Here is a 15,611-nt window from a genome sequence, read left to right as displayed (position 1 = left end):
GAGCCAGGATCTTCATTCCTGGTGAGCCAGAGAGCCTGAAGACACACCGAAATTGGGACCCTCTTAGTTCAGGGAACATGTCCACCTTCGGCAGCATTAAAATTTTTGCACCAGATGTGCTAACTGCAATTCCACCACACAATGCCTAACTGGAAATGGAGGCAACATCTCAGATCCTGAACAAATGATGCGAGAATCCATGAGATACATGGCTTATTTTGGCCTTTTGCCACTGAAACAAGGGCCAGTATTAACAAAGTTATACAATCCTCTGATTCACTGTCTGCTTTTAAATCTCTCCGATGGTTTCTTCTTGAGACAGGGCCTCACTCCCGTCACCCGGGCTTTTCTATGGTACAATTTTCCTTGTTTGCTTTTGTCACATTTAGAACTTTTTATTTCATCTCTATCAAATGTTGATCCATTATCACATACGTATGAAAATATTATCACCCATGCTGTGAGATACGTTGCTTTTATTTTCATCATTTCTTTAATAAACCAAAGGTTTTACTTGGGATACCTTCTGTTTTCTCAAGTTTTTTGTTTCATGTTTTCTTAAACTGCCGTCGTACGTCAGAAACCATTGACTATACTATGTCATGACTATTTCTCTTTTCTGCTAAACATAAATTTGGGGAATGTCATCAGTTAGTCTCTCGGTGATTGCATGATTTCTCGAAAGTCTTTCACAGTCTACTTTGTGCACTGAGTATCTCTTCAAACTTCAGGGCATGTTTCTACCACTTGATGCTTTATTATTTGGGAATCTACCTTCCACAAGAGCATTTCATGCAAAGACTTGTCTTGTTCCCCACTGGCAGGTAATTTCACTCGCATACACAATCAGTAGGCTGAGCATGGAAAGGTTATCGCTGGAAGGTCTGTTTGATTCCACAGATCTCTCCTTTTTTATTAAGGAAACAAATACGCTCTGCTAATTACTATACTTCATTGACTATTCTCCTTTCAGAAAGCGCCCTTACCAAAGATGACTACAAGTCATGTTCTACAGACATATACACACACAGCTGTCCTGGAGACCCAGCTTTGCCACCAATTGCTCTTTCGTAAGATGAGATCCCCCAATACCCACCAGTTTTTTGGGACTCCACCTGAGCTGGCTCAGCTAGACCTGGAAAAGTTTCCTATGCCCAAATTTACTTGGAAAAATTTAAAAGTCTCTTCAGAGGCCCAGTGACAGCTTTTGGCAGCTTCTAAGACCAGAGAGAGTTTCTTGGCCATTCAGAGCCATTCAAATATTCTAAGTAAACTCAAGGATCCAGAAACCCCACTTGCAGTCATGAAATACCAGTGAACCGCCTCTGTGAGTCTCTGGAAATTTTTCAAAGATGACTGCCTGGGAAGGCTGGCCAGAAAGTCACCCAAGCCCAACCTTCTGCAGGGTGTTCTGTGTCAGCCAGGGACCCTGTGAATTGCCATTGAACAGAAGGGAGGAACAGAGACAGTATGCCTGAGCTTCTGGAAACATTCTAAGTGCCCTTGTTGGCCCAGAAAAGACTGGTGCTACCATATGAGGCACAGACTTGGCAACCTACTTACTCCAGGAACCACAGAAGGTTTAAACGTTCCCAGGAAGTCCCAGGAAGGGCAGCCATGGCCCTTTAGATTTTATTCTAAGTCTACGTGGGAGACAGTGCACTTAGCTTCATAAAAACACCAGTGGAGGGGCTATCACTTGCCCCAGTATCCAGTCTTTTCTACCTCATCTCAGAGCCAGGCAGCCACTATTTCCCAAAGCTGCTGTGCAATGAAAGGGGAATATTCTAGGCGCTCTCCTGTGCCCACGAAATTCTGTGGTTGCGCTGAAAGGCAGGAGTCGTCCTCCGGAATGCTCTTCAGAAATCTGACAACACTGGTCAAGATTAAAGAAGCTCAATTCAACGTCATACAAAACCAACCAACCACACACACACACACACACAATGCATAGTGAGACAAAATGATGAACACACCTGCTAATAATCATGAATGACAATAATAACAACAATGATGATCTTAGTGATAATGCCACCAACACTGTTAATGGCAATAACAATAAACCTGAGGTAATGAGTGTTAGGGTCCCGATTCACTGATGTGAAGGATGGCGCCAATTTCTGGTCTCACAGAAATAAAGGAAAAGTAAACACCTGGAGGAGGAGGAGGTGAACCTGGAGCTCCCGCCGGCCTCTGGGCGCTTCTTGGTGGAAGGAGAGGGACTTGGTCCTGAGCCTGCCCCGGATCCACCCACACCAGAACCCCGGAGTCCAAGTTCCTGGATGGACTCAGTCCCACCCAGGCCGGAGCCCCAGAGCCCGGGTCCTCCAGCCCTCGCTGCTGCCGCTTCTCGCGGAGCCGGGGCCCCACCCCGCGCCACCTCAGCCTCTGCGGGGCTCTGGGAGGGCAGTGCCAAGGATGCTCCGGGCCCAGCGGGGGCATCCGGGCCCAGCAGGGGCATCCGGCCTCAGGCGGATACTGATGCCCTGAGGGCGCGGAATAGGGTGGCCTGCGCAGGGCCCGCCATCTCGGGCCTTGCAAAAAGAGCGGCCTCTCCAACGCCCCTACCGGAACCTGCCCGGAGGCCCCAGCCCCAAAGCCAGGGCGATGGCGCCTCCCTGACCATGGGTAAAGAAAACTCAGGTCCTTCCTGGAGACTCGGCCCGCCGCGGGAGGCAGCTCGCGCATGCGCCCTGCATGGCTGGAAAGATGGGTTTCATTGCCCTCTGCCGGCCATGAGTTGGCAGCACAGGACGTTTGGCCTTAGTGGTGGACCTGAGCCTGACTCACTGAAATTCAGGTGTAGATTATTCAGTACTTTTCTTTTGGAAGATCAAATGGAAATTGAGTACGATATCCTGTGCTTTAATTAAAGAAGATGGAAATAAAGAAGCAAATTCAAAAATCAGTATACAAAAGTCGATTGATTCCCTCTATGTGGAGGGAAGAAGAGCTTGAATAAGAGAAGCATTCTGTGTTATGCTTTAATAATGGCTGGAGATCTGCCACCATGCATTTGTCAAATCCTGTAGAATTTCACAGCACAAATAGTATATCTTAATGTGGCTCAGGAGTACATATAATGTCAGCCACAGTTTGTGGGTAAATTACATATTTAATTAAATAGATTAAACAATAAATAATGATATGAGCTCTGCCTGGACATATTCCTTGCCTCTCCAACCAGTTTGCCAAGGGCTTGAATTTCTTGCTCATTATCCTCACACTTGACATAAACCCTGGCTGCGGAGTAAAATCTATCACTTGTGGAGATTTTTTAATATAATGATGTGTCAATTTCAACCATGGATAAGGCCATTTAGCCTTAGTAAGGCCTATCGTATTAAGATTGTGCCTGTTTGCCAAATTTCAAGTCATCCCACTTCATATTCAGGAAACACTTTCTCTTGAGTTTTAGGTTCAGTACTGAGGCTCCTCGATGGACAATACATTTTCCAATTCTGAGGACAAGGCAGAGGCGGCCCCTCTGTGAGAACTTTCATTTTGCTTCAGGAAAAGTACATTGAATCAAATATAGGAAAGGCTTTTGCAATGTGGCTGACAGGTTCGGCTGTTTTATCATGCTGGTGTTTTATCTTCTGGACTGCAGTAAAAGGAGCACAGCTGTGTCTGTCTCTGTGTAATAACTCAGGACTTACCTGAATAAAATGTGGGGTGTCATGAGATGAACTGCTACCTCCAGTTAGAGAGGCTCCAGGGACAAAATTTCAAGAGCCTTCTGAGGGATAGAAGAGAAGAGCTGCCTTATTCTCTGATCCCAGGTAACTGCTCAGAGACAGAGGCAAGGGCTGGGGACACCCAAATGCATATACTAGGTGTCTTTGATACAGCCTCCATTTCCCTGCTAAATCTATGCAATGACCCACTGAGAAATCTGGCAAGTGGGGCTGAAGATCCCTGGTGTGTCAGCTCGAGGGTTGGATGGAAACAAGTGGTTTTAGTGGACATTGAAGTAAAGGGAGGTGAGCTGTGAGGAAAGAGCTGTTGAAGACTGGGGAGACTCAGAAGTTGGGGTAGAATCTCGACCAAAAATCTCAGCCAAGGAGTGCAGATGCAAATCGATTTGTTAGGGCTGCATAAATGAAACAAGGACTTCACCAACATACTAAGTTTTTTCAACAACCGATTGTATTCTTTCAATATTTGTAAGTATTGATCTTTTGGAAAAGTTTAATGAAATTTCTTATATAATTCTGCATTCAATTTATTCCCTGATCACTTTGCTATTATACATTTACATGCCACATTTTTATGAACAGACATTTTCTCAAATTTCTGAATTATTTTGCTAAAGTATGTGTTAAGAGTTTTTTCTAGAGGTCCACCTTCTTGACTCACTTTTCTGATGAGAAATCTATCAGGTTTCTCCACAGTGATTTGCAAGTTTGATAGCTCCTCAATGTGAGAAACTTAATGTCAACTAAGAAATGAATTACCACTAAAAAATTTTCTCCTTTCAAGATGCCAACCATGTTTTGTCCAGTGTGAAATCTCACATGTGCCACAAGTGTTGCTCTATGAAGAAAGGATTTCTCATGATTTTTCATTGCATAACTTCTCCAGTAAGACGTATTTGGTATTCCAAGAGAATTCATTGCCCTTGGAAAGACTTTCCCTTCTTATTTAGCTTATAAAGGCTTTCCTCTCTTGTTTTCCATTTTAGCAGCATTTTATCACTGTGTTTTCTTGTGAACCTCAAGCCTGGTGCTTGGCTGAATGTTTATTCACAGAAAATACAAATAAAGCGTTCATCCAAGTAAAGTTTTCTTATGTTATTTGACAATAAATTGCAAATAAAAACATTTTCACACTGAATGCAGAGTTAGAGATTCTCCACCTGAAAGTCCCACATGTTTTAAGTTAAAGCTGTTGCTGAAAACTTTTAGTTTATTATGTTGACAGTTTCAGCTCTCTCATGTCATTTATGATCAGATCATTAACAAGTCTTTGGTACACACATGTCATACAATTTCTCTTCCATATGAATTTATTCATGTGGACTGAAGAATAAAGGTAACTGAAGTATCTTCCATGTTGATTACAGCATTTCTTCAAAATGTGAGTCCTTTGGTATGTTTAGATGCTACAACTACAGCTGAAGTCTCTTGCACATTCCTTACATTCATCATTCCTAACCCCATGTCATCTAAAGTCAGAATATGTTCTGAAGAAGTTTATAATTTTCTCTCCAGGGTGAATTTCCTGATGCTATTTAAGATTAGTACATTGACTGAAGGCTTTCCCACATAAATGGCATTCATATGGCTTTTCTCCAGTGCATGTTCTCTCATGTCATCTAAGGTTGGAAGACAGACTGAAGGCCTTCCCGCATAGAAGACAAGCATGTGGTTTCTCTCCAGTGTGAATTATTTTGTTTCCTCTAAACCAGAGGTTTGACTAAAGGCTTTCCCACTTTTATCACATTCATAACACTTTTTTCCAAGGTGAGTTCTCTCATGTCTTCGAAGGTTAAAGGATTGAATAAAGGCTTTCCCACATTGATGACACTTATACGGTCTCTCTCCCGTGTGAGTTTTCTCATGTCTTCTAAGGTGAGAACACTGAGTGAAGGCTTTTCCACATAGATCACATGCATATGGCCTCTCTCCAGTGTGAGTCATCTTGTGCCATCTAAGGTGAAAGCTATTAGTATAGGCCTTTTCACATAGTTTACATTGATATGATTTACCTTTAGTATGAATTTGTTTATGTGGTTTAGGGGACAACTGATTACTAAGGGATTTTCCATACTGTTTGCTGACATAGGGTTTCTTTCCACTATGAGTTAACAAACACTGAGTTATTGTGGAACTGTGAGTGCAATCTTCTCCCGAATCATTACATTCAAAAGGATCCTCCAGAATGAGAGAGTTCTCCTTTGGGGACAAAGATTAAAAGCTCTTAATGGTTTACCCACATATATCTATACATTCATTTCACTACCTTTGAATCCTAGACCAACCATTCAGTGGTAGACCCCAGTTGAAATCTTTCCAATGTTACTTGTGTGAAAGGAAATGAAATTTTGGGACCCAAACTCATTTAACCAAAGGGAAAAATCAAGCTGGGAACTGGGTCACACAAACCTGCCTCCCTCTTCTGGTTCCTAAATAACATGGCTACAAGATGAAAAGCTACACGCCTCCCCCATATTTTGCCCACAAGGAAATTCCTCATGAGCTGTTAAAATTACACCATGGCAATGCAAACTGATAGCTTGTCTTTACAGGTGCAGTCATCCCCAGTTCACCAGACACGAATACATATCTGATTGTTTCCCTGCCCAATTTTGCCTATGTTGTCTTATGTAAAATGCAGCTTTCCTGCATTATTCCTCTGCCCCATTTGTTTATGTCATCTTATGTTCAAAAATCCAGATTCACTGAGCCAGAAGAATGCATGAATGACTATTTTTTCTACCCACCTTTTACATGAAAATTGTGTACTTCTCAATATCCCACCCTTTCCCCTTTAAATTTGGAGCCTTCAAAATCATCTTTGGAGAAAGGCATACACCTGTCTCCTGGGTGCATGTCCTTAACTTTGGCAAATAAATCTCCTAAAATGATTGAGACTTGTCTTGTCATTTTTCTCGATTGACATTTGCATACACATTATCTCCTACAGACACAGATATGTTCTGTTCTGTAAGATCCCAACTGCAGACTTATTGCATTAATTGTGATGATATCAATATCTTTCAATGTCTGGGCATGAGCAATGTATACGCACTTGTTCTGTTTTAGAGATCTCATGTTATGGTTTGGAACACAGCTCAATTTATTCACTAAATTCAAAGTATCCAATTTTTTTTTGCTTAGAAAGCATTTAATGCCAGCCTAATTACACTCAGATGATTGTGCTTCATTACTAACTTAACCCATTACCATGTCTTTAACTTAGATGACTGGTGTACACAGCTATAAAACTTACCATTGTCATACTGGTGGATGCGTCTTTTCTGATGATAGGATGCATGGATATCATGTGTTTTTTCTTAAGGGCACTTTCCCTGTCTGAAATAATTGAAAAAGAAATTGTTACATTGGTATTATGGTAATAAAATTGTTTGAAAAGCCCCAAGGCCCATTTACTTTTTTTCAAAAATTGACACTTAGATGTGGCAAGTGTGTCAAATGAAGAAACTACTTGAATAGGAGAAATAGATTGTACAGTGTCAGCAATTAGAAAAGATTTTTAAAATTAAAATGTGAAAAGAGTTAAAATGGAGATGAGATATGAGGCAGGTAAATAGAGGGATAATCTTCACAGGGGTATCAGGAAAAGAGTCAGCATGTGAAAGTTTAACCCCAACAAGTACATGAATTATCCTTTTCCCAAAAGTAAAAGAAAAGGCAAGAGGACACAAGAGTAGCATCTGACACATGAACAAAATGATAATCACATCTAAGGAATTCTGCTCCAGTAGCCTAACCTACATTTTAGAAATTATCACTCATTTAATAAAACCACTCATTAATATTCAACTGATATTATTCATTGACAAAGCACCTCCTCCTATTAGAGCACAGGACCCTGTTGCTTACCTGGATTCTGGTCTGGAAGAAATTCTCTTCCTTCCTGCCACAGCTCTTTTCCTTGCTCCAGCTGCAAAGTTATACAGGATTTGCTTATCTGGTACCCTGTTAGTGGAAAGAATACATGTGTTTTGAGTTCGCTGTCAATAAATGTGCATTATCACCGAGTGTAAGGCAGGCTATCAAGGAAGAATAAAAACAGTGAAAGTCAGCTCAGGCCACAAGACCTAGAACACAGAAAACTCCCCAGGATTTTTCTGACCCAACCTGAGACTAGAAAACAAATCCAAACCAAAGGTCCATCAGGAAAAGGAAATTCAAAACAGTCAGGACCTACGAATGCTGAGTCCACGCCTAAGATCCAAGACACAATGCATAATACACAATCTTTTCAGAAAGAGAGTAATTAAATCTCTGCACAGTGTGTTTATTATTATTCTCACGCAGAACAAAAAAAAACATTCGATTTACAAAAATAATTGGTGTTCTATATGGAAAAGATATTGCTATTGTTTTCACTAATTGGTCTCAGCCTAAGCATACACTAAAGCGGAAGAGTTATTTAGAAAATATTTAATTTAATACATTGAAAATATTCATTAAGTTCCCAGGTCTGTTATGAGTATTAGAGACTGAGTACCAAAGAAACCATGAAATCCTTGTCAAGATTACATTCTAATTGAGTGACAAACTAAATAAAATAAAATAAAAAGAAAGATACTTATTTCAGATAGATTTAGAGAGTTCAAACTTTTTTCAGATGAGATCTGTGAGAGAATCAGAGAAGAGATTAGAGTGAGATATGGGGAAGCTGTTCTAACACTTATTGAATGAATGAGCGAATGTGTGTCTACATATGTATGTGAATGTTGAGGGACTCACCGAGGGACACCAGGTGACTGATATTTTCCAGCATCACATCTCTGTACAGCTTTCTCTTGGATGTGTCCATCATGGCCCACTCTTCCTGGGTGAAGTCAATAGCTACATCTTCAAAAGTCACTTTCTTCTAAAACATCACAGACATTTTAGTTTAGACAGAGAAATCCCTTTCAATGTCCAGAAGAGGAAGGCTGCGATGACATAGCTAGGAGCTGGGTATGCAGAATACTCAGTGTTTTGGGTTCCAGCCAGTTCATTCTCAGTACTAAGCTGGTATCTGACTTTCAGATTCACTCACAGAGATATACCCACTCTGAATCCATTAAACTTTACTATAAAGAAATATCGCATGAGGTGTGGCATAATATAACCCAGATATTTTTCAGTAATGTATTAATCACCTCTACATAACTGATTATAAACTTTTCACTTCAACATTCATAAATAAAATGAAATTTACCATGAATTTCAAGTAAATTACAGATTTGTCACAAGGCAAATAACCATGATTTACTACTTTTTAAACACGATTGTGATGAAATAATTTATTTCTCTAGATGAACCATAGGTTTCTCACCAATCAAATGGTTAAAAGACCTATTATGTGTTTTGAATAATCTAATGAACTAATAGAAAATGTGTTTCCTATCTAGCAAATATTTATTAAATATAAGTCATTGGTCCCTTATTCATTAAAAAGTTAGAAAGTAATGAACCAGACTCCAGCATTCTTCAGAACTGAACAAGCTTTATGCAGAATATAGGATTCAATTCATACATATAGTCTCTCTAATGTTATATAATTCAGGTGTTCATGACAAGGCTTAAAGACAGTCTAGCAGCACAAGACAAGACCGCTGAGGCTGCTATACTGAGGAAATCTTAGTCTGATGATTCCTGTGATATGAAGCCTCCTGTTCTCAACTTTCTCTCGGCAATCCAAACATCAGTTATCATTGTTTCTCTTTTAAATTTACCTTGTCACTTCACTTGTTCAAGGATTTAAAAAGCTCTTTATTGATTTTTTTCTAACCAGCCCTTATAAAGCATTTCCACAGAACCCTAAATTGTGCTCTAGCTACTATATTCCTTCTTCTGAGTGTGCAACCATAATTAAATAATTATATTTCTTATACGTTACTTTCAGTTACCAGAAGGTAAAAAGGTTAATTACCAAAAGGTAAAATGAATGGGGATAAGAATAATAATGACTTCTTTAGTTATCCTTTCGCAAAGTTTTTAAAAGCTCAATTATATTTTATCAAACTTTTCTTTTCCCTCAACACTGCACAGCTCTTGCCCAAGTCCTATCACATTGGATTTATTGAACTCAGCTGCTAGAACATCAGACTCACCGTTGGGCTGTGATGTTCTGCTCTTCACTCATCTCTATTGCCTGCATTCATCACAATCCTAAGTCTATTTCAGCCAACAGTACAGTTAATGGGTCAATTATTTCCCATGAGATTATAGGATGGATAGAAGAAAAAGAAATATATAAATGAAACCTCTCATATCTTTTTTTGTAAACAGCCTTAATAGGGGCTGGAATAAAGTAGTATAATATTAGAAATTATATTGATAATTTAGGAGTCTTTGACACACGATACCCAACCTACACTCCTGAGAAAACCTAATTGGAGGCCAGATACCTGAAAGCCTCCTGATTGCATTTGGAACACCCAGGCTGGGTGGATTTTACATCGTAAAAACAAACAAAAAGAAGAATAAAAATGAAACACCCATGCAAATTGGAGAAAACTGCCCATTTGCCAGCAATATGGGTATAATTTCCGTAGAAAGAGGCATCCCCTACTCACTAGTGAATGCATTGTCAGGAACTCAGTTTCTCTCTGTCTTCCTCTGGATTTCCACTTGCAGGCACTTTAGGCACTAAGAAAAGCTGAGGTTGGAGAAAGAACATGTGAGACACCAGTCTTGTGCACAATTTTCAGATCAACCTGTGATGAAAAGCCAGACTTTCACTGAAGTGTGACATCACCTGCACCACAGCCTAACCAACAGACACAAACACGCAGAGGCCTCTCCTCTTTTCCCGCGGTCAAAATTAGGAAGCCGGCCGGGCGCGGTGGCTCACGCCTGGAATCCCAGCACTTTGGGAGGCAGAGGCGGGTGGATCACGAGGTCAGGAGATCGAGACCATCCTGGCTAACACGGTGAAACCCCGTCTCTACTAAAAATACAAAAAATTAGCCGGGCGTGGTGGCGGGCGCCTGTAGTCCCAGCTACTCGGGAGGCTGAGGCAGGAGAATGGCCTGAACCCGGGAGGCGGGGCTTGCAGTGAGCCGAGATCGCGCCACTGCACTCCAGCCTGGGCGACAGAGCGAGACTCCGTCTCGAAAAAAAAAAAAAAAAAATTAGGAAGCCTATGACTATGGTTGCTAATAAAGAAGGAACACAGATATCTTGTGAATGAGAACGTCAAAAGCACTGAGTTTTGTATGTTAATTGGCGCAAGTCCAGATATTCAATTCCCTCACTGATTTTAAAACACAGGGATCCCTGACTCCATCCACATGTGGAATATGATTTCCACCTACAGATAAACACTGGGATTTCTCAGATTTTATTATCCTAGCTTTATGCCCTAGCAATGTTTCTCCAACACCCACCACAGCCTTCTGAAGCCTTACTCCACTTTTACTTTCACTCAACTCTGACTTTTGTATTTCCCCTTGGAACTTGGAAATAATCAAGTAAGAATCTGTTTGAGGGTCGAGTGCGGTGGCTCATGCCTGTAATCCCAGCACTTTGGGAGGCCAAGGCAGGTGGATCACCTGAGGTCAAGGGTTCGAGAGTAGCCTGGCCAACATGGTGAAACCCCGTCTCTACTAAAAATACAAAAATTAGCTGGGTACGGTGGTGCTTGCCTGTAATCCCAGCTACTCAGGAGGCTGAAGCAGGAGAATCGCTTGAACCCGGGAGACAGAGATTACAGTGAGCCGAGATCCCACCACTGCACTCCAGCGAGGGCGACAGAGCGAGACTCTGTCTCAAAAAAAAAAAAAAAATCTGTTTTAGGATGGGGATAATCAATTCAGGGATTTATTTCACTTAGAGGGTCAACACTCCCATCCTGCTAATCTAGCCCTTAAAATCTCCTGCATCAGAAATTAGCAGGAGTACCGAGTCATGGTGTTTCTGTCCTGTGTATACAGTCACAATCCTCTAGGATGCTCAGAAAATACAAAATAACTTAGGGGTGGGAGAAATTTAGCAGCTCAATCTGATATTTTACTAACGTGGTATCTAAAATTCTTGCAATCATGGTTTATATTAGTCTTTGTTAGCTGCAATATCTCTGATTATCATGATACATATTTGCTGAGAAATACCGATGTCCATGTATATATTCATACATAGATATGTAGGTATATAGGTGCATATGTTTATATGAATGTATGTGTTTGAGACAGGGGGAAACATGCGTGTATTATTTCCCTGCTAAAAATATAAAAATAATTAAATATATTTTATGTACAAATGATAATTATGTGTCATAAACAAAAAATTTACTGACCCATTTGTACATGAAGTCCAGGAAAAATAAAAAGGGTAACTTTGTATTAATTGTGACGTTGTGCTTACAGATGTACATATATTTCCTTATTTAACCCTCATCGTAACCCTGCTGATTATAGTTTATTTACCAATTTAATAAATGATCAACAGAGTTTGAAAAATATGACAAAATTACAAAATTAGAAAATGACCCAGCAGTACTTTTAATTATATTCTGCCTGTCGCTGCCTCTTCTTGCTTTTTGACAAAATTACTCGCCTAACCAAGGTTCTCTATGATTCTGGGGACTCCAGCATTTAGACCCCAGTTCCCAAACATCATTGTGTCTATTTTTACTGCCACATTTAATGCACATTTACAGACTTCAACAAGCACTTTTCAATATCAACTTTTTTCTTATTCCTTGGACTATTTTCTACATCTGTTCGTCAAGACTCCAGTAACATATGACTCCATCTGCCTGTCCCTTCCATGAATGTACCTGACAGTACATGTATTATGTAGTCTAAAATTAAAGCAGAACTATAATTCAAGCAGAATTTTGAAGTCTATAATTCCTTCAAAAAATAAGATATTAGAGAATGCCTACAAAGCTTCAGTGAAACCAGCTGTAACCCTTAATATTATTACCATGTAAACCCTTCCTCAAATATCAAAATAAGATTTGGCCTTTAGAGAATATTTGTGTGTAATTATAACCCAAACATGAACTAAAAGTAATTTAACTGGTCATATACAGACTGTGCCAGGGACAAAAAAGGACAAATATTATAAGAAAGTTAAAGCATACTTATTTCATAAAGGACTCTTGTGTGGAATCTATAAAAACTATTTCAAGATGTAGAGATTAAATATATTTTAAAACACATACATACACAAGCAATCTTTAGGAGAAACTTTTAAAAACTTATGTTATGGGTCTCAAATTTTCATTAATTCATGGAAAAAAATGTATTGACAAACTTTTCACCAGAGCAGGAATAACAACTTATGTATTTGGTGACTTCAAGATGAGAGCCTGCACAGCTTAGTATCTCCCTCCAGATGTCTCTCTCTCTCTCTCTTTTTATTATTATTATTATTTTTTTTTTAGCGGAGTTTCGCTCTTGTTGCCCAGGCTGGAGTGCAGTGGCATGATCTCGGCTCACCGCGACCTCCACCTCCCGGGTTCAAGCAATTCTCTAGCCTCAGCCTCCTGAGTAGCTGGGATGACAGGCATGCGCCATCGTGCTTGGCTAATTTTGTATTTTTAGTCGAGACGGGGTTTCTCCATTTTGGTCGGGCTGGTCTGGAACTCCTGACCTCAGGTGATCCGCCAGCCTCCGCCTCTCAAAGTGTTGGGATTACAGGCATGAGCCACCGTGCCCGGCCCATATCTCTTAAAAAGTCATGAGGAAGGAGCCATTCTGCATCCTCAATATTACCCTAATATTTTAAGGGCACCCGTAACAATTAAGAGGCTGACTTGTGACTTCCTAGCCCTTTCACGGCTATTTAGACACACCTTAGTGAAGTATTAGGAATGCAGTATTAGGTCTCAAGTTCCTGGACAACAAAACCATGTTCTCCAACAGATCTTCCGTAAAAATAGCTGATGTCTATATTCTTTTGCCTGTCCTTTCCCTTCCTTTTAATTCAGAACTGCAGTCTCAAAAAGTGCTATTATTTAGTAGATTCTCTCAATTCTCAACACCAGTGCTATACAATGTCGAGTGACATCTCAGGTGCTAGGGAAACAGCAGCTGACATTCTAGCAATGCACAAATAGAAAAGCAAAGATCACCAAAGAGTAAAAGAGAATAGGTTTTTTTAAAGTATGAAACCAAAACGAATATATATCAGATTACAGTGTAAATGGAAAATCCTATTATCTTGACAGGATTGCAAGGCTCTTGTGGCTTCCAACATCCAATATATTCAAAGCAGTTCAGGAATGGTGAAAGTGGAATGGAACTTAAAATTATTCTAAGGTTTTATGTGTGAAAGCACCATGCCCTGAAACAAAATATTTATTTTTAAAGTGCATAATGAACACTGCATACAAAGTTTGTGTAACAGGATAGAGGAAAAATCTCACATTTTAAAAAAAGGAATATGCAACATATTTACATACAATAAAATAAAATTAAATTAAAATACAGCAATGGAAGACAGAATCTAACATCTGAAAATCAAGGGAGAAATCTATTTTAAATAAACTTGGCACAATTTTTAAAGTAAGTTATGAAAAATAATAATACCTGAATATAGTATGTAAAAGTACCAATACAACAAAGCTAAAACAATATCCATGGAAAAAATTATTTGCTGTACATTATTTAAAAAAATAATCTAAGTACTTACCTCAAGAAAGTAAATGAATGAAATTTAAAAATTGCTTGAGAAAATCTATGAAAGGAAATGAATATAGAGAAGCAGAATATAATTTAACTATAAACCACACAAATAGAGTTTAAAAATAAGTGGTAGCCAACATGCCCAACAGGATTTTCTGTGATGAAAGAAATTCTCTATATCTGCATTGTCCAATGCAGTAACTACCACACATATGTAGTTAGAGAATTTCTAGTTTGGCCACGAATTTGGCCATTACTACTAAGGATATGCCATTTAGTTATTTAATTATAATTAATTTACACTTTACAGTCACATGTGACTAGTAGTTACTATATTGGCCAATGCAGATCTAGAATCTTAGAGGAGGCAGTTAAAATAATGAGATATGGTCAAAACAAAAATGGAAAAAGCACACAAATAGTGAACACAGAACATGAGAATGTGAAGTAACAATTCGCACAATAAAATTTAATAATGAGATGCTGCCTTAATGGGACAAATGTCTAATGATATACAAGGCTTGTCTTGTTACAGGTAGAAGAGCATGAGCAGGGCAAGAGAGGGCTCTTCCCCTACCCACTAGAAATGTCAGGTGATGGCCTGTCAATTATCACATTGCCTCTCTGAAAATGATAATTAGGCAGCACCAGAGAGAGGCCATTTCCTGATGGTCTACACCTGTTAACATCAAAAATGTTAATTAAATGCAGACCCCAGGAAGAAGCAACTTCTTGGGCATGCATGTTAAGAGACAAAAATGGCAAAGTATAATCTTCCGGGGGGCACACTCCACTGGAAAAGGAAAGAAAGCCTCAGATGGACATGCATATAACTCCCTAAACACATCGTGCATGCTCAATTTCAAAGGGTAAGGAAAGCACTGTGCATGCTGGAAACTCTCCCTAAAGGAAGAATCATGGGAAAGAGGCAAACCCATGGCAGGATCAAGGTTAAAGGCCCTTCTCTTTTCTCTCTTGGACCTTCAGGCGTTTGCTCAGGTCTCTTCCAAGAGAATTTTCCTTTCCTTCCTGTTCTAAAGCCTTTTTAAATAAACTTCCTTTTTAAATAAACTGCTCTGAAACTTACCTCAGTCTGTTTTTCCACTGTATGCCCCTCAGTCGAATTCTTTCTTCTGAGGAGGCAAGGACTGAAGTTGCTTATGGACCCATGCAGATATGCTGCCAGTAACTGCAATCTCTTCTACTGGTAACAGTATCATTGTAAGGGAATGAGGCCAGTTCACATCTCAGTGCTTGGAGAGCTCACCAGAAATAAAAAGTTGGAGGATGC

At 39.7% G+C, this 15,611-nt stretch overlaps 1 protein-coding gene and 1 pseudogene across 11 annotated transcripts in view; both read right to left on the bottom strand.

Annotated features, from left to right (window-relative positions):
- Positions 1-2,026: 2,026 nt before the first annotated feature.
- On the bottom strand, positions 2,027-2,688 carry LOC129028713 (uncharacterized; annotated as a pseudogene).
- Positions 2,689-2,850: 162 nt separating this feature from the next.
- LOC129028685 (zinc finger protein 705A-like) overlaps positions 2,851-15,611 on the bottom strand; it is a 66,568-nt gene continuing 53,807 nt past the window's right edge. For 6 of the 11 annotated variants that reach the window (XM_054474335.2, XM_063653251.1, XM_054474333.1 and 3 more), the window contains 5 exons: positions 10,262-10,344; positions 8,442-8,568; positions 7,569-7,664; positions 6,955-7,037; positions 2,979-5,897 (listed from right to left, as the gene is read on the bottom strand). In XM_054474335.2, coding sequence (XP_054330310.1) covers positions 5,388-5,897; positions 6,955-7,037; positions 7,569-7,664; positions 8,442-8,568; positions 10,262-10,273 — 828 coding nt within the window. In that variant the 5' untranslated portion in view covers positions 10,274-10,344 and the 3' untranslated portion in view covers positions 2,979-5,387. Of the gene's footprint in view, positions 5,898-6,954; positions 7,038-7,568; positions 7,665-8,441; positions 8,569-10,261; positions 10,345-14,327; positions 14,373-15,407; positions 15,521-15,611 lie in introns of those variants that run through there. The other 5 variants (XM_054474338.1, XM_054474339.1, XM_054474332.2 and 2 more) reach the window with 4 other exon arrangements.

The sequence above is a fragment of the Pongo pygmaeus genome, chromosome 16 (genome assembly GCF_028885625.2).
Source record: "Pongo pygmaeus isolate AG05252 chromosome 16, NHGRI_mPonPyg2-v2.0_pri, whole genome shotgun sequence".
NCBI classification, from domain to species: Eukaryota; Metazoa; Chordata; class Mammalia; order Primates; family Hominidae; genus Pongo; species Pongo pygmaeus.
The sequence above is the reverse complement of the archived record's forward strand: the minus strand, read 5'-3'. Positions and strand labels throughout refer to the sequence as shown.